Genomic DNA, 18,788 nt, shown 5'->3' with positions numbered 1-18,788 from the left:
CATTTACAGTCTGATCTTTAAGTTTGACAAATCGATATTTTTGTCTCGAGGAGATAAATTTCTTTGTGTTTCAAAGTTCATTGACCACAAGTACTTTGTTCTACACCATACTGTATCACCCTAATGTCAGTAAATTAAAGCGCACCAAAAATCATTAAACTATTGCTCAGAAAGTACAAATTTCGTTTATTCCAGTAGAACTATTTATTAAAAAAAATATTGCCGAAAGTGCAGTCATGTGAAAAATAATAGAGACAATGAATTTTTACCAGTTTTGACTATTTTTCTCTTGTATGTTTAATGTTAATATTTTTTTTTATACAAATTTAACTCATTATCTAACAAAAACCAAATAAGTCTAAATTTCAAACTTGATAGAAAAACGCAAAAAGATTTTAGAACAACAAACTTTTTATTAAGCGTTTTAAGAAAAGTAGTAAGTTTGCTTAAACAAGTGCAAGTTTAGTATGGCTAAAAATTCGTGCTGCTTTTTGGATAATACATACAAAGTGTATAGAAGTAATAACACCATCGGCCAAAAAATTGTCAAAAATCAACAAAAATTCTTACCCACTTGAAACTAGCATTAGAATTTAATCGGCTTTGTGAAACTTTTCTAATTTTCTGTTTGTATTTTTATAAAAAAATAATAAACATTAAACAAACAAAAGAAAAATGCCAAAAATTGGTCAAAATGTCGTGGCCCTATTATTTTTCACATGACTGTAGGTGTCAATTATGCATTGTGCGGGCAACAATTATGTACAGTCAGTCAATAAAGTTTAGGTACAGCGAATTTTTTACAATAGGGGCAACTATTTTTTAAATATTTTATTTTTCGCAAATTTTTTATAAAAATTTGGTTAATTCTACAACAAAAACCCCAAAAAGAAAAGTTCCAAACCTTGTGCAAAATTAAAGAAAATTCTGCAAAATTTCATTCAAATATGGCACATTTTATTTACGCTCGCTAGAAAAAATTTGAGTATGCAGTTTTTTAGCCCATTCAATTTTAGTATAATAAAGTGCAAGTATGAGGAAGCTAGGACTTACCATTGATTTTTGGGAAATTTTTTTGTTGAATTTGTCGCACATTTTATCCATATAAAAAAATTATCAAACATTATTTTATATGGAGAAAATGAGCGACACCTTCAACAAAAAAAATTCCTAAAAATCAATGGTAAGTCCTAGCCTCCACAAACTTGCACTTCGTTATACTACAATTGAATGGGCTAAAAAACTGCATACTGCAAGAGAGCGTAAATAAAAAGTGCAATATTTGAATGAAATTTTGCGGAATTTTCTTTAATTTTGCACAAGGTTCGGAACCCTGATTTTTGGGTTTTATGTTGTAGAATTGACCATATTTTTATAAAAAATTACCGAAAAATAAAATATTTACTCGCTAAGGACTCGCTAAGAACCCGAATAAAGATTTCACACTGGTCTCTCCAAAACTAAGAAATATATATAGCAATTCGCTCACCCTAAAGGCCTAAGTAATATCATTACAACAACGGCCGCAAAATAAGAATTCGCAGGGCAAGCTATATATAGGTACATTAAATGACAGTAGACAGATCAAACAAAGTCACAACTCCAATTATTTCGGCTTATCAAAGTCTTTATCGGATACTGACTTAAGTACTTAAAAAATTTATTAAGAAAACAGTCCACTTTACTTACCGCTGACGCCTCGAGAAGAATCTCCGCACCCGAAAGCGAGTCGTTTCTGGAATTTCGCAAGAATCTATAAATCGGCGAAATATATTGCTTTTTCTCGGTACCTCCGCTGCCGCCGTTGCTGTGTGTGTCTCCGTCAAAAGAGGCGGTTGTGCTGCTGATGCCGCTCTGCTGCTGCATGCTGCCTGCAAATTTACCGCCGCCGACACCGACGCTGGTGAATGCAGATAATGGATTCTGGAAATGCAGGTTGATATTGAAATCACGATGACCCTGAGAGACGCGACGATAGTACAAGTACCCAACGCCGGTGCAAAGCATAGCTAAGAGCAACAAAATCAAAATAATTGTAACCGCAGCATGTGGAGTCGACTCATGGTGGTCCGAGTACCCCTCATCGTTAAGCAAAGCACTGGACAGTATCTCATTAGTTGCTTCTTTCGGACAGCGTACATTTTCACCAACAAAAGCATCGCCACACATACACTCATAACCGTAATCGGCCTGCACACACATACCATGACACTTGGCCATGTCACAAGGGTTAGTGGCGTGTGGTTGTCGCGTTGCGCCGTCTACCACAACATCTTCGGCGTTGAGTATGTTCAAGTTGAAGGCTTTGCAGGTGTGTGCGCCAAAAAGCTGACAGTGCACTGCCTCCTTGGAGCCGATGTTCACAATAAACGCTTGATTCTCATAGATGGTGAGCCCAGATGGATGCATAACTACATTACCCTTTTGTATAATAGTGCGCGGCACACCCGAACTGCTCGGGCGATAATCAAATACTTGCAGTGTTTTTGTGTGCATGTCCACAAAGTAGAGTTCACGCTTGTAAGGATCGCAGGCTAAGGCGGTGATATAACCGCCGCGCTTTAGTAGCAGTGTCACATGTTTCTTGCCATCCAAGTGGGCCGTGTTGATCTCGGTAATAGGTTCATTAAAGCTTTCTGCGCGCACGGTGGCATAAAAGAGCCGACGACTGAGTGCGTCTACAGCCAATGCGCGTATAGTTTCGCGCGGGTTGGCTTGAACTATCAGGCCACACATCCTTGCCTCAAACGAGCACACCTTGATGCCGTACTGCCCAGCGCGCGTAATGACATAGACATTGTCTGTGTGGGAGAAAGTTGAAATGTAAACAAAAGACTTACCGGCGCATTTATCAAAACTTTCTCACCTGTGATCCAATCTACCGCCACCTTTGTGGGGGTCTGCACCCACAGCCCAGACTTCACCTCGCCCTTATCCATGTCCACTTTGTATAACACATCCTCCACATCGGTGGTAAAGTAAGCCATTCGTTTGTGCACGTTCAAATCGAAGCCCGAGATCTTTGAGTCATTTACCGACCAAGCGACTCGCAAAGTGATTGGCTGCTCTGTCATGCTGCGCACTTCATTGTAGGTGGAGAACATTAGTGTCGACTGACTTTCAATCGATTTGCAGGTGGTCTTGTCGGGACGCAACATAAAGTCCGGATAGCACTTGCAGCGATACGAACCATGTGTGTTCTCACAAAGTTGCGCACATGGTTCACTTTCCTCGCACTCGTTCACGTCGATACAAGTGCGATGATCCACGTCCAAGCGATAGCCTGGAAAGCATGAGCAAACCGCACCCATAGGTGTTGGACGGCATTTGTGCGTACAAAATGGTCTATTCGATAAACCGCTGCAGGCAGTATCGCAGAGAGGTCCCTCATCAGCGCCCGTATCACAGTCATCGAAATTATTACACACACGCGACATTTCCACACACTGTCCATCTTTGCAATCGAACATGTTCGGTCCGCAAGGCCGTTCATTCAGCTTGGTTGTCATCATACCGACCGTGGTTGAATTTTTGTAATGTTCACAGTTCAGTTCATCAGAACCGTCAGCGCAATCCTTGTCGCGATCACAACGAAATTCCATGCGTATACATTCTTTAGTAGACTTGCACTGAAACTCGTAGATGCTACAAACCGTGCCACACTTTTCCTCATCCTCGCCGCGCGGACACTCTGTGGTGCCATTACAACGTGCGCCCAACTCCAGACATATGCTGGCATCACTAGGACACCGATACATAGGGTTTTCGGCTGAGCCACAAGTCAGATTTCTTTGTTTTCCTGTAGCGAAGTCGCAATTCAGCTCGTCCGAGTAGTCACCGCAGTCATTGTGTCCATCACAGACCAGACGTCGATCAATGCACTGACCAAGCATACATTTGTGCATGTCGGTTGGGCATTCCTTAAGGCCTAAAGTGTTGAAAGAAAGAGGATGATGTGAGTTCTTGAAACTAGTTCAGCAGAAAATAATGGTGAGATTTCTACAGCTCTGCAGGTTCGATTACTCCAAGATTCTCCATTATCAGAGAAGGAATACCCAGGAAATAAAAACCTTCGGCACCTCTTCTTGATCAAAAAATTTTACGCCCCACAATTTTGTTTATTGTTTCAAAACCTCGTGGTATTACGTGCCGTACACCATTCTTACCGCATTTTTCGTGTTCGTCCGAGGCATCCGTACAATCCAATTTTCCATCGCATTCCCAGCTCTGTGCAATGCAAGTACCTGTGTTGCACTGGAACATGTCCGATGCACAAACAGGCATATCCGCCGTCTGCTGATCATGATTCGATTTACAATTGGCCTCATCCGAGCGATCACCGCAATCATCTGCGCCATCACACAATACACTCAAATCCACACAGTTGCCATTGTCGCAGGCATGTTGATGCATGTGACAGCGCTTGTCCTTATCTAAAATATTGAATACTTAGTTCGTTCTAAAGTCTGTTGTAGTATATTTCAAAAACAACCAACCAAATTTCTCACAGTGTGTCTCATCCGAGCCATCGCGACAATTCTTCTTTTCATCGCAGCGCTGCTCCATTTTTACGCACTGTGTTGCATCGTGACACGCATACTCGCCAATAGCACACACAACTTTGTGCAGCTTGACGCTAGCCGGATCGCAACCCAACTCATCCGAACCATCGGGGCAGTCTCTGCGACCATTGCAGCGTCGCGATTGTGTCAGACACTCACCTGAACGGCAACGAAACTCGCAGTCTATCGCTTCGATGCAAGTACTATTGGTCATATCACGAAAGACTAGACCCGCAGGGCATAAACAGGCGCTGACTAATTTTGTAACCGTCACACAAACATGCGAACAACCACCATTTCCATGCTGGCAGGGATGATCTTCGGTGGAGACTGGCTGGCTGGCCAATAGTGGAATGCGTGCGGGTAAAGCGTGTGCGAACGCTGGCTGCGCGACTTGTATTTCTACGCGCTTCACTGTGCCCAAATTGTTCTTGTGCGTCCAGTGTATGGCGGAGGAACGAAGTTGCGTCCAGAAGATATCGTCTTCGACCAGTGCCAGTGAGTACGGCCGCTTAAGGCGTGTACGGAAAGTGAAATCGTGTAGATTACGATAGTCGGTGAAGGAGATGCGGTCAAGTTCGCTATCGGACCAGTAAAGAGTTTTCATCTCGAAGTCAGTGACAAATCGGATGTCGTCATCGCCGAGCTCGTCCTCAAAAGCGTGCGAGTGTGGTCCGCGGCCGCTAAGTGGTAGCTGGTCTATGTGGACGTACTTGCGTGTACGTAGCGCCACAAACATTACACTTGTGGAGTGAGATGATTTTAATAAAAAAAATGCTTTGAATAGTCAAGTGAATAGCGGTAAGGAACTTACCCATCTTCTGGTATCACAGCGAGCGCTATTGGCACCTCCATCCCAGCGAAGAAGTTGACCAAAGCGCGTTGTCGCGTCTGCATGGAGTACACCTCCACCACATGCCGTTCCGCATCGGTCCAGTAAACATTGTGCGCTAGGTGATCTGTGAACGGTGGTATTGTGTATTTATGAACAGTTTTCGAAACACAAACGAATTTAAAATTTACCAAATGCGATGGCCGTTATATTGCCGATGTTCTCGCGTGCCAACACCGATATGTTGTTGGTCAGCATATCGTACTGAAAGATCGTGCGTTGCACATTATCGGCAATGATCACCTTTTCATTTACATTATTGTAAGCCATTTCGCTGATGTAAAGCGGCAGCTGATGCGTCTCCAGGATGGTATGCCGCCCAAACTTTGTGTGCTCCATCTCGAGCAGTGAATTCTTTATAGCAATGAAGAGTCGCTGTTTTTTGTGTGTCTTCACGCAACGCAAACGATAGGCATCCAGCTGCATGCCATCAGGACAAGCGCAAGTGGAACTATTGTTTTCGGTGAGCAAACAAAGGTGTGAACAACGCATGCGCATGCACGCGTGATTAGTCTTAGGCTGCTTAGCGGAGTGATAGATATGCACAGCGTAGATGGTGCGATCTTTAGTGACTACTTGATGGCCCTTCCCCGTGAATTTATTGCACTTATGTACACTCTTTGTGCCCCAATCGGACCAGTAGATATTATCTTCAAAGATGGCTAAGCCGTAGGGATGTTTCATTATACCGTCGAGTATGCGACGTCGATCAGTGCCATCGGGTCGTATGCTTTCCATGGTCGCCAACTTGGCATCAACCCAATAGATGCGATCATTGTGCATATCCAAGGCAATACCATTCGGCCAGTGTATGTCGTCGGTAACCAATGGCAACGAGTTTCTGCCATCCATAGATGCCCGCGCAATCATCGGTTTCACGCCCCAATCCGTCCAGAACATTTGACCACTCTGCGGCCAGAGCGCAACGCCACGCGGCTGATGTACATCCATGGTTACGAGCACAGTGCAAAAGAGGCCATCATTGGAGCAAACAGCGATGTGGTGCAGGGTATTGTCCGAGAAGTAGATGTTGCCTGGAAAGTGTTAGGACAGCACGGGAATAAAGTGAGCAAGAAATGTGAGTAAGAAAAGCGAGAGAGGGAAAGAGAAAGAAAGTGAACGAACGAACGGTTAGATCAGCTACGACCAAAACATAGCCCGTTGGATAAGCTTTGTAAAGATTTCTATAGATTCCTTATGGACGCTTACTGTAAATAAGGTACTTTCTGCAAAGGGCCCTAGTCTGTTGGAAAGCTCTAATCAAAGCAAACAACAGGGCACTAATTGAGAAAGACCACAGGCTCACATACTTCAGCATATCGGGAACGTTGAGTGTCGCTCCCCTGGAGGGGCTTAGTATGATTTTTTACCTGCCACTGCTGAACATTTTCGTTTATAGTGCGACTGCAATGTGGCCTTCAGACTCAGGGAAGCTAACATGTGAAAACCAACCAACTTTGTTTAATATTTAGAATAAAAGTTTACTTAGACCCTTTCACTGACTATACTACACCAGTTTGGGACTTCAATATGAGGAGACCTACATACGCGGTTTTCTAACAGAGAAGAATGTGACGTAGGCTTACGAGTGGAAGATAGTGGTATTACTATCAGAGAAGTCAAAGATATTGTACGGAATCGGCGACGGTCTCTATTCGAAGGACCAGATCGTCTTCTACTAAATGGAGAGGTTTCCGCTTGAAATTCCATTATTTTCGTCGATAACCAGTCGGCTTTGAAAGCAATAAGATCAAAAGTATGCAGAAATGATCTTCCGAATAGGCATAACGTGGTCATCTCTACGCCACTCTTAGCAGGGTAGACTTCCGAGAGTCGTAGAATCGATATCTGGTTATCTTTGTGGACGTCAAGTGTGAGTTGAACTTCGTGACGCCAACTCCAATAGAATTAATGGGGGGTTCGGTCAGGAGCATGATCTACCTGACGTTGACCTTAACATGACGAAACTACCTCGGCCGACAGCTGAGCGATGCAGACGATTGCACGATAATGGTGACCTCAACGTTTCCGTCCCAAAATCCATCGTCACACCTTCACCATTAAGCTAGAGATCGACGTGTACGTAGATGGCGCCAAATTCCCAAGGCGAATTCGCCCCATGATGCTGGAAGGCACGTTTGGTGATCTTTTCTCCTTCTCAGCACGGTGTCAGGAGAACATTTTTCAAGACGGTAGCCGGGAGAGCCGACAAAGAGACCCTGCTAAAATATGTATTTATCCTCTAGGCTCAAATAAATAAATAAATAAATTTAATTCAACAAAACTTTTAAATGGAGTTGCCACCTTGTAAAAAAATTACAATTGATTTCATATGAAAGATTAAAAGTATTAAGGCTGTAGGCATCTGACAAAATTACGCTGTGCAGCACTCGGTTGGGTATTGGACCAAACTAACTCCTTTTTAAGAGATTAAGTCATAAGTAAAAAAAGTAATTTCTCCGTTTTTCGAAGATAGCCTTCGAAATCGAGATATGGGCCTTCGAAGTTCGAAATTGGACCTTTGGTAAAAAATTATTTTTAATTATTGTATATAAAAGTCAAAAAAAGTAAAAATTAAGACGTGGTCCGCCTCATAGCGTTGTAAATGCGATTTAACCCCCTTGTGATATGCATATTTGTATACTTCGTATATAAAAATTTTAGAAAAAACACTTCAAGGGAAAAAATAAAAATTTTTTCTTATAAAAAAAAAATTTACAGAAAAATTACTAATTAGTAATACAACTGAATACCGTATTTAAATAAAACCAATAATTAATAGAGTTTTAAATATTAATTCGTTCTTGTTCACCGACAGCCCTGTTAAAAATAAAGCAAAATTATATGTAACAAAAGTCTGAGGCATATAAAAATATAAAGACACCCTTTTACATAACAGGTTATATATAAAAGAAAAGTAAATGTTCTGTTTTATTTAAATAAAGTATTTAACTGCATAACTTATTAGTAATTTTTTTGTTTAAAATATTTTTTGTATGAAAAAATTGGTATTTTTTATTTTAAGCGTTTTTCTCAAATTTTTATATACGAAGTATAGAAATATATATATCAGAAGAAAGGGGGTTTAATTGCCTTTGCATCGGTAGCAATTGTCTAAAAATCGGTCGGTAATTTTTTTGTTTGAAATATTTTTTTTATAAAAAAAAAATATTTTTTCCTTTAAATGTGGTTTTACTTAAATTTTTTATACGAAGTACACAAATATGCATATCGGAAGAAAGGGGGTTTGATCGCCTTTAAAACGCTACTATCGTTTCAAAAATCGGTTAGTAATTTTTTTGTTTAATTTTTTATAAAATAAAGGTATTTTTTCCTTTAAATGTGTTTTTTCTCAAAATTTTATATAGGAAGTATACAAACATGTATATCAGAAGAAAGGCGATTTAATCGTCTTTATAACGACACCATTTTTTTTATAAACTGTTATTAATTTTTTTGTTTAAAATATTTTTTTTTATAAAATATTTTTTCATTTAAATGTGTTTTTTCTAAAATTTTTATATGCGAAGTATACAAACATGCATATCGGAAGAAAGGGGATTTAATCGCCTTAACAACGATATAAATTTTTTGAAAATCAGTTCAAAATTGTTTGCTGAACTTTGACCCCATATAGCACCTGTAATATAGTTTGCACAAAAAAAGTTATATACCATTAATATAAAAGCAAAAGGTCCTATTTCGAACTTCGAAGGCCCATATCTCGATTACGGAGGCTAACTTCGAAAAATGGAGAAACCCCTGTTATACCTATGACTCAGTTTCTTAAATAAAATTGGTTTGGTCTAATAAAAAAAGTTGATTTTGCCGTACAGTGGTATTAATCAGAGACCCCAAATAATACTTGGGATCAAAAACCTCGCCTTGTTTTAAGGTAAATTTTTTTCGTCTTTATATAATAATTATTTACGAGAAATATCTTTTTTCGTCTCGCGGGACGTTTATTGCCAGATGGAAATTATTTACGTATTTTCATAATAATTATATGGGATTTATATATTTCTCGTCTCTCGGGACGTTATTTATATGTTGTTGTTGTTGTTGTTGTTGTTGTTGTAGTTATATCTCCGAGCTCGATTATTGGATTTTTATTTGCTAACATCTGGCAACCCTTAAAAAAACTAAAACCACGTAGAAGCAAATCCCTCTAATTTGACACCTCATTTTTGAAAATCGAACCATCGACGCAGATTTGATGACAATTAAAAAGTTTCATTTCAATAAAATTCCCATATAATTATTAAGAGAAGACGTAAATCATTTTCATCTTGAAATAAACGACCCGCGAGACGAAAAAAATTATTGGGGTCGCTGAAGTCATCACATCTAGATTTTTTCCTAACCTCAAAAAACACCTCGGATTTTCTCTGTCACGTAAAATCCGAGATGTTTTTTGAGGTTAGAAAAAAATGCAGACGTGATGGAGCAAAACGGACTTCAGATTCGGGTTCAGCGAGCCCACAAACATGTAATAGACTAAGTTTGGTCAAAGGAACCTTCATCGATTTTTTTTTGTGGACCTGTGTTATCTTTGATAAAACAAAGAAAAATTACAAAATACCGATTAAATTTTACCGAAAAAACTAAATCTCCAAATCTAACCATTATTCTTATGTGAAAAAATATAGATAAAAAATTACGATTTTCAAACTACTACCACAATCAAAGTTTACATTCACTAACCTGTTAGCCAATCTACTGCCAAGTCCTCTGGTGCATCCAATCCTGAGGTGAGTAGTATTTCATGGTTGGTCCCATCAACATTTGCCTTTACTATGCTCTCCGCCTCATTCTGTATGTTCGTCCAATAGATGTTTTGCCCATCGAATGCGACACCAATTACTTTGGTCAAATTCTTTGCCACTGCATAGACGAACTTATCACGCAAATGCACGCCCATCACAGCCATTTGAGTGGTGTAGAGCAGAAGCGGATCACCGCCATATGCCTCACAAGTGCTATTATCAGCCTTTAGTATATAGCCCTCATCACAGGTACAACGATACGAACCGCGCGTATTCGTACAACCTTGCGAGCACAGACCATAAATCTCCGAACACTCGTCGATATCTCTACAAACATTCTCTACCGCTGACATACGATAACCTTTGGGACAAATACACTGCGCGCCCGACTCGGGTAACATTCTGCATATCGACGCCGGCGGACATGCTTTTGTGCTGCAATTGTTGGTTGTTGTGGTGCATAGGTGTGACTCATCACTACCATCCGCACACTCCGCCTTACCATTGCAAGCTGCATCGATTGATAAGCAGCTGGAGTTGTCGTGACACAAGAACTGGCCCGCTTCCAGTGTGCAATTGAAACCTACAATCCGCCATAGCGATTAAATGGAGTTCTGGATATTTATAACGAAACCCTTACCACATTTCCGTTCATCACTGCCATCGCCGCAATCATCAACACCATCGCAAATCCATTTTTTACTCTCCAGACATTTTTTATTGTCGCAAAAGAAACCAATGCAATTCGTTCTGGCGCGCTCACAACCATCCACCTCATCGGAACGATCATGGCAATCGCTCTTGCCATCGCACATAAAATCCAAAGGTATGCAAGTCTTATCCGTGCGGCAGGTGTACTCGAAAGTGCTGCAATTCCGTTTTGACGAATGCCAGCCGCCCGTGCCGACATCAGCGCTCGCTGAACTTGCCCTGCCAGCGCCACCGCTGATCCACAGCGAGGACGACGACCACCTTGAAGACGAGCTGACGCAGTCCAATTCATCTTCGCCGCCAGGGCAGTTCTCGACACCATTGCAAATCAGTTCCGATGACAAGCAGGGGCCATTGGGTTTGGCACATTGGAACCAATTAGGTTTGCGGCACATTTTCTTCTCTGCAATGATTTGTTTATGAGGAAATGAGTTTTTGGCGGAATGCCATTTGAAGAGTTAAACACCACTTACCACAATCGAGCTCGTCCGAGCTATCTAGACAGTCATGACGTCCATCACACATCTTCTCCTGTAAGATGCAGCTTCCGTCTCGGCACTCGAAGTGATCGGCACCGCAATGGTGGAACTCTGAAGCGCGTGCGAAAAATGGCGGCAACAGAATGAGCACAACGACAACAAAATTAACAATGCAGTTGGGTGCAGCGACGGCTGGCTGTAATTTCTTCCGCACATTTTGTAACGGTAAGCGGAAGGCTTTTGCCCTGCAGCGTAGGAATGGAGAGAAACAATTAGTAAAATGCAGCTGACGATTAAGAGAGCGGAAAAGCAATTGAAGTACATAAAGTGAAAGATAAAAAGATGAAAGCAGAGCGGCCGCAATCACATGGCTGAGATATCGGACGAATTAAGAATTTTAGGTTAGCTAACAAATTTTTAGGAGTGCATAAAACTTTTTATTTCCTTTTTTATTTTTTTAATATATGCTTTTTTATCACTTCATAAAACTTTCTATTTATAATTGAAAATATGCTTGTTGTCGCACATATATAACTAGTATACCTAACTGTGACATTTTTTTTAAAACCACTTAAGTGACTTTAGAAGTTTTGACTTTAGATTAAAAACAGAGTCACTTTTCTTTAAAAAATTTAAATTTTTATTAAGCTTGTCAAAAAGGGGCATCATAAAAAACACATATAGCTAGTTAATGGTTGAAATATTGTTCGGGCACCCAATTTAATATTGCTTCAAAGCGAAACTGACCTAACTCGAGATAAGCTGTGTTATCAAAATGCCACAAATATGTAGATTTTCCAGTGCATAATTCGCTATACATAAATTATAAATTTCCGGTTCGGACGAAATCGGAACCAATTTATCCAAAAAATCGATATTAAAGAATTTCTTGTACAAAACTTTATTTGATTTTTTCCATAAAATTTACGTTAAAAAGAATTATTAAAAAAATTTTTCATGTATACTCACATTGAACGCCCTTTTAAAATATTATTAATGCCAGCGATCGGTCTAAATACGCTTTATAGTTAAATATTTTTCTGTTTTTATTTTCTCACTTAATAATATAACTTCTATTACACAATATTTTACACAAATTATTCAAATTTTTTTATAGACTGAGTTACTTTTACACATAAAACCACATAAAAATATTTAAATTTGCTTTTCCTGATCGACACAATTATTTGCCGCGCTTTAGCGCGTTTTAGCCGAAATTGACTGACGTTCCGCACACAAAGCAAAAGTGCCGGGTGCCTGCACAGCAAATGCATTGGAAAGAAAGTCTACATAAGAACAGTTAGCAGTTGCGTTGGATATAAAAACAGGGTGCCGGTAAAGAAATAACACGCATAATGTGTATAATAAATGTCAACTCCAATTTTTAAAAAGTATGTATATATGTATGTATGTTAGAGTGGTCCAATTTTTAATATATGTACACAATAATTCTAGAGTAAAAAATGGTCATCATGAGCATCATCTAAATATATACATAGAAACGTAAGGTGTGATACCAGCACCTCTTTCGGCAAGAGGAAACATTTTGGAAAGTACCCCACCCTATCTTTGAAATTTCGTTGGACCACTCTAATGTATGTACAATAGACTGCATCACTCCCCATACAAAAAAAAGTCGGTACTGTTTTTCCATTGGAATTATAAAATCTATTATATTCCAACACGTCCACCAAAATATTTCGGAAAAATATTAAGATTTAAGCGAGCTTGACCGATTTGTAAATGCCTCCAGAAATGGAGTTTTTTAAGAATAAAAATAGTTTCTTAAAGATGTTTTTTGAAAAAATCCCCTCAAATGACAAAAGGGTTTAAGCTTAAAAAAAATTACATAAAAATATTAAAAAAAATGAAAAAAAGTTTTAACGGAATCGTAATAATGTGATTTTTGATGCTGTTTTTTTTAACTTTTTTCAAAGATTGGTATAAGAAAAACTTGAATAACTGAACCTAAACTCTTCCGATTTAGACTTGTGAGGTATCATTGGAAAGGTATTTTCTCAGCCTTTTTATTTCTTTGCTAATAAGCTCATTCAAAGGATGAAAGAGAAAGGTAGGATAAACGAACATCATTCAAAGCTGAATTAAGATGTGTTGGTATTTGAAAAAAAAAAGTGGGACACGAATGACTTTTGTGCACCGAAATCGCATAAGTCTAAATCAGGATAGTTTTGGCCAAGTTATTTAAGTTTTTCGTAAATCAATCTTTGAAAAAAGCAAAAAAAAACAGCACCAAAACTCTCATTATTACGAGTCCGTAGAAAAGATTTTTATGCAGATGTTTTAAGCCTAATCTGATTTGTCATCTAAGGGAACTTTTTCAAAAAGTTCTTTAAGAAACTATTTTTATTCATAAAAAACTGCATTTTTGGAGGCATTTTCAAATCGGCCAAGTTCGCTTAAGTCTTAATATTTTTTCCGAAATATTTTGGTGGACGTTTTGAAATATAATAAATTTTGTAATCCCGCCGGAAAAACCGTAACTTTTTTTTGCTGATGCAGTCTGATGTACATATATTAATACTAATAATAGATTGGCGCGTACACATATGTAGAGATCTACAGTTTTACACCGACTCCGAACGGCGATCGTATTTTTATGAGAAGCTGTTTTTCATGGCAGAAAAATGCTCGGAGGTTTGCCATTGCCTGCCGAGGAACGACCTCCTGTTAAGAAAAAACTTTTTTTCTATATTTTTTCCATGTTGCTTTTGACCAGGGCTTGAACCCAGGCGCGGCGGAGTAGAAGCGCGCACTGATTACATATATTCGGGTGGTCAAAAAAAAAGTAAAGTCGGAATTTCAATACCACCACCCCCAAGGATTGTTCTATACTGAAAAATATACCCCTATTGTTTTATTTTGAATTAAAAAAATATTTACAAAGTGCGCAAAGAGCTCAAAGTTTTCCATGCACATATTTTATATGGGACTGTCTCTAAATTTACTGCAGGATTTTTAAAAGTTATTAAGTAGTATAAGTAGTTTTGTTAAGTTATTAAGTAGTATAGTATTGGAAAAGTTTCAAATTTATGCCGGAAACATACAGCGACCTCTACTAAGCAGTGGATGCAGCAGCAACTAAACAATGCGCTGCACGCGTCATCTGGCGGGCACTAGATGCCGTTATTCCTTATTAAAGATAGCTATCTTGCAGCGAAACCCCAAACTAGTCAGGAAAAATTCTAGTTTACAACTAGAATTTCCTGACAGAAACCGAACTAGTTCGAAAATGATCAGACTTGTGCCAAGTACAAAACGATTTAGTCATGCCATGTTTTATTTGACTTCTACAGTTTAATACAATAAAGTACACAAAATATTATAACTTTTATTTGGGTATATTTTTTAACCAATAAATCGAGTACGTGTTCAATTATACCAGACCTGTTAAATAATGATAAATATTCATAATGATTATTGATTAAAGCATGTTTTTTGGATAACCGTTTAATGATTACATACCGATATTACCACCTTTTTAATGATTAATAATTAATTACTGAAAAAAATGTTAATTAAATCATTAATTTTAATTACATTATTATTTTGTTGTTTTTGATAATTTTCAATTATTTTTGACTTTTTTTAATAACACGATTAACATAATTATCTGTTAATTTCTATTATCAATCAACAAGCCGAACAATGGATAAAAATTAAGAACTATTTATTTATTTTATTATTATCCAAACCTCAAATTTTAAACATTAATTATTACCTTTATAAATTTTTAAAAATAATATACTAAAATGTGCAAAGTTAATGAATTTAATTTATTTTAATGAACACTTTTATTTCTATTTTAGATCGTTCAAAAATGAACTAAAGTATTCATTTTATTTTTAACTAAAATGTTTTCTTTTGCGTATTAAAAATTATTAAGATAAAAATATAGTATTTATTGTACCTGAAACCTTTTACTTTTAATAACATTTAATGAAAAATGTATTTAAATTTATGTTCGAAAGTCTGGGATATTTATGTATTTATTTTTGATTTTAATTAATACTAAAAAAATTTAACACTAATTATTGGAAAATCTAAGGCTGCTAAATAAAAATGTGTAATATATTAAAGTGCACTTAATCAAAAGTTTTTTATTCTATATTCATGAATTCATTTCATTTTTTGACTGCCAAAGTAGTGGTTTTGGTCCATAATTGGACTAGCATTTTTCTGCCTATTTTGAACTAGTATGAGACTGGTATAATTTTGACCGAAATCTGACAATTGCCATCTCGTAGGACATCCCCATGTTAAAAATACCAGTTGATTGCATGGAAAAAAGATAGTTGGCTGACTAGTTGGGCATGCGGTTCATACTAGTTGTGAGGTAGTTTACAGCTAGTACATTTGACTACAGAGTAGAGTACATACTAATATACATACATACTTACATATCATGATTCAATAATAGAAAGGTTTTGTAATAAAACAGTCTTCACGCTCCCACACATAAAATCGGCTTCCTTACTTGTGCAGAATGTTGCTCATTCTACAGTTTCAAGTTATATTTTTAGTAAAACCTAAAATTCTTCATACTAAATATTCGTTGGCATCACCTTCGTTTGCGTAATTTTCTGGAGCAAGTGTAGAATAGCGACCGTTTAGCTATAAAATATCCAAAAATGCCGATTGATAGAACTTTTTACGCTGATTTCAACGAGAAGGTATAATAGATTTATTTGCTTTGTTTATTTATATTTTTTTAACACTAAATTGTTGAAACCAAAAAGTAGGTCATGATAATATATGTATGTCGAATTAAAGATAATAACGATAATAACTTGTAGCGTTGCCAAATGTTCCGTATTTGCCGGGATGAGGTTTGCACTAAATTTAAAATATTCCGCCGGGACAAGATTTTCCCGTATTTTCGGCAATTTCATTATTCGTTTCAACCTATAAACTTCTACTCGAAATGGTCATGGTTTAACGCGGTGTGATGAAAATCGAACTATTTTGCATATATTTATTTTTATATATTACTTTTCATATCAATTCAAGTGTATTACATGCGCCCCACGCTTTTCATTTTCAATTTCATAGATTGTTTATAATGACTTTTGCTAAAATTTCAAAATCAAAAGTTATCAAAACAAATTCTATGGGACTGAGAAATATTATTTTCTACTTTTTAGTCCATTTATAAAAGCGTTGTATATGAAAAAGTTTTTTTTATATTATTTATTTTCTACTTTTTAGTCCTGTCTGAATAAAATTTTGCAATAGATATTAAAATAATTCAACGATATTAATAGAAAGGTGCACACACATGCATTTACATATGTATGTACATACAAACGAGCACCAATTAATTTTATTTAAAGAAATGGCGTGTCGTCTATTTCCGCTGAGGCAAACGTAGTACATAGGGTGACATCTAGATGTCATCTACCTCGCCCTATTCACTACAGATGTCGCCCTGTGCACCTTGCTTTTTTATAGGAACTTTTGAAATGGTGTCGGACACACAACATTGAAAGTTTCTGGATCCACAACATTGAAAGTTTCTGGACACACAACATTGCAAGTTGATAAAAGCGTTGTAAATTGTAAAAAACGCGCTCAACAAAGCATGTGAGTGCTCCGTATGCAATTATCCAAAATTATTCAGAGTCAGATGGAATGGTTCTGAGAAAAGTTATTCCATGGGAAAGTTAAAAGATTTAAATATTCAGTTTCCGCTGCTTTTCTTTCCTTCAAAGTCAAATAGTGAATTGGTAGGTCACTGAAACTCGCCCTCTTGTGATTCACACACTTTTCTGGTGACAAAATCAAAGGTTTTTTAAAAGTATTTAATTGACTAGGTAATCGTTTCAAAAGTTCTTGGATTGCTTCTTAAGTCAAGTTTTTTCACGCAGTTCATTAGCCTCTTCCGTAGGATTATCGTGGAAAACCAAGTTTTGTATATTTTTTATAATTGGAAAAAAATTATTTGAAGGGAAAAAATCGCCAAAAATCGCCAATGGCGATTTCCTAAATTTTTACGCGCAAATATCCAAAATAAATCGCAAAGCTGGCGCGGAATCGCAAATCTGGACACTCTGTTAAGTAGTATAAAGTATTATTGTTAAGTTATTAAGTAGCAGAGCTGTAAAATGATTGAATCAATAGGATCTGCATTCACTCGACATTCTTTTCAAAATTTTGATTGTTTGTTTGTATAAAAAAAGCCTCATTCCTGAGTGGCTTAAAATGCTTGAAAACAAATAAACTGTGTTGTGTTTTTGAATGGTAGATTCATATTCAGTATGGAATGTGAATGTAACAGAAGCATTCGCACACACACATGATTGTATATTTAAAATGAATGCACACGTTTTTACCATTCAGTACTAATACTTTTTTCCCAGGGTTGATATATTTTATACTTTAAAGTTTAAACATATCTGGAATTGAAAAAAAACATATATGTATACGTATGTATGTATTTCATCGCGTATGTATAGACGTTTTCTGACATTAACCCATGGCTAATGACTGGTGCGAAATCAGTCAAAACAAACATCGCAACCGTCGAGCACAAAGGACACATCTTGATACATACATTTACATAAATTGGATTCGAAACTAGTGAACTGTATATAGAAATATAAAACAGTGTCAATAGAATTGAGTTTTTAAAACTCTTGCTTGAAAAAACTTAAGAATTTCATTACCGGCATCTGTCCCTTCGTATTTGCACGTAACCGAAGATTTTGTAACCGGAAAATTTTATTACCAAAAAATGTTACCTGTTCATGTCACCGCGATTCTAGGAACGTTGGTAGTGCTATATATTCAGCCATGAAGAATTATGGAAATTCTGGCATTGCATATTTCACGGGGCGGGGCAATATTTTGTTACCAGCTTATGAGATGGTAACAAAATTTACCGGTTACAAGAGTACACCAATTGCGAAAAGGGTTTAAAAATTGATTGTATACATTTTTTCGCAGAATATATGTATATATAAATTTAATTTATATGATTTTTTTTCTATTAATTTTTTTCTTCAGTTTTCAAATTTAAAAATTTCAAAACGAAATTTTATAAGGGTTCTTGTTTTCTTTAAAGAGGGGTTGAGGAGTTACATTGTAAAATTTTTTTTTATTAATTATTAATTAAAAGGTATACTATTTAAACATATTTACTACGCACTTCTGCAGTAGGGTACTATAACTTTTCTCACGTAACGGATATTTGGAACAACCAAAATCGAGATAGATATATACTACATTTATGTACATATGTATGTATATACCGTAAATGCCCAGAATAAAAAGAGAAGTTGATTAGTCCATCTCCGTCTGTCTGTCTGTCCGTATGTTTGTGTACACGATAACTCTAGGAAAAGTTGAGATATCGGAAGAA

General features: G+C 37.1%; 1 protein-coding gene across 1 annotated transcript in view; it reads right to left on the bottom strand.

Moving 5' to 3' along the window:
* The window catches only part of LOC118754087 (putative vitellogenin receptor), a 62,484-nt gene that overhangs the window by 1,235 nt on the left and 42,461 nt on the right, over nt 1-18,788 (bottom strand). The window contains exons 4-12 of the mRNA XM_036488952.1: nt 11,405-11,655; nt 10,861-11,334; nt 10,159-10,803; nt 5,586-6,488; nt 5,377-5,521; nt 4,497-5,305; nt 4,167-4,433; nt 2,867-3,928; nt 1,690-2,801 (exon numbers count right to left, since the gene is read on the bottom strand). Coding sequence (XP_036344845.1) covers nt 1,690-2,801; nt 2,867-3,928; nt 4,167-4,433; nt 4,497-5,305; nt 5,377-5,521; nt 5,586-6,488; nt 10,159-10,803; nt 10,861-11,334; nt 11,405-11,655 — 5,668 coding nt within the window. The remainder of the gene's footprint in view (nt 1-1,689; nt 2,802-2,866; nt 3,929-4,166; nt 4,434-4,496; nt 5,306-5,376; nt 5,522-5,585; nt 6,489-10,158; nt 10,804-10,860; nt 11,335-11,404; nt 11,656-18,788) is intronic.

Source organism: Rhagoletis pomonella, unplaced genomic scaffold, assembly GCF_013731165.1.
Source record: "Rhagoletis pomonella isolate Grant_MI unplaced genomic scaffold, Rhpom_1.0 Rhpom_scaffold_00002, whole genome shotgun sequence".
Lineage (NCBI taxonomy): Eukaryota > Metazoa > Arthropoda > Insecta > Diptera > Tephritidae > Rhagoletis > Rhagoletis pomonella.
This window is presented reverse-complemented; position numbering and strand designations above follow the sequence as displayed.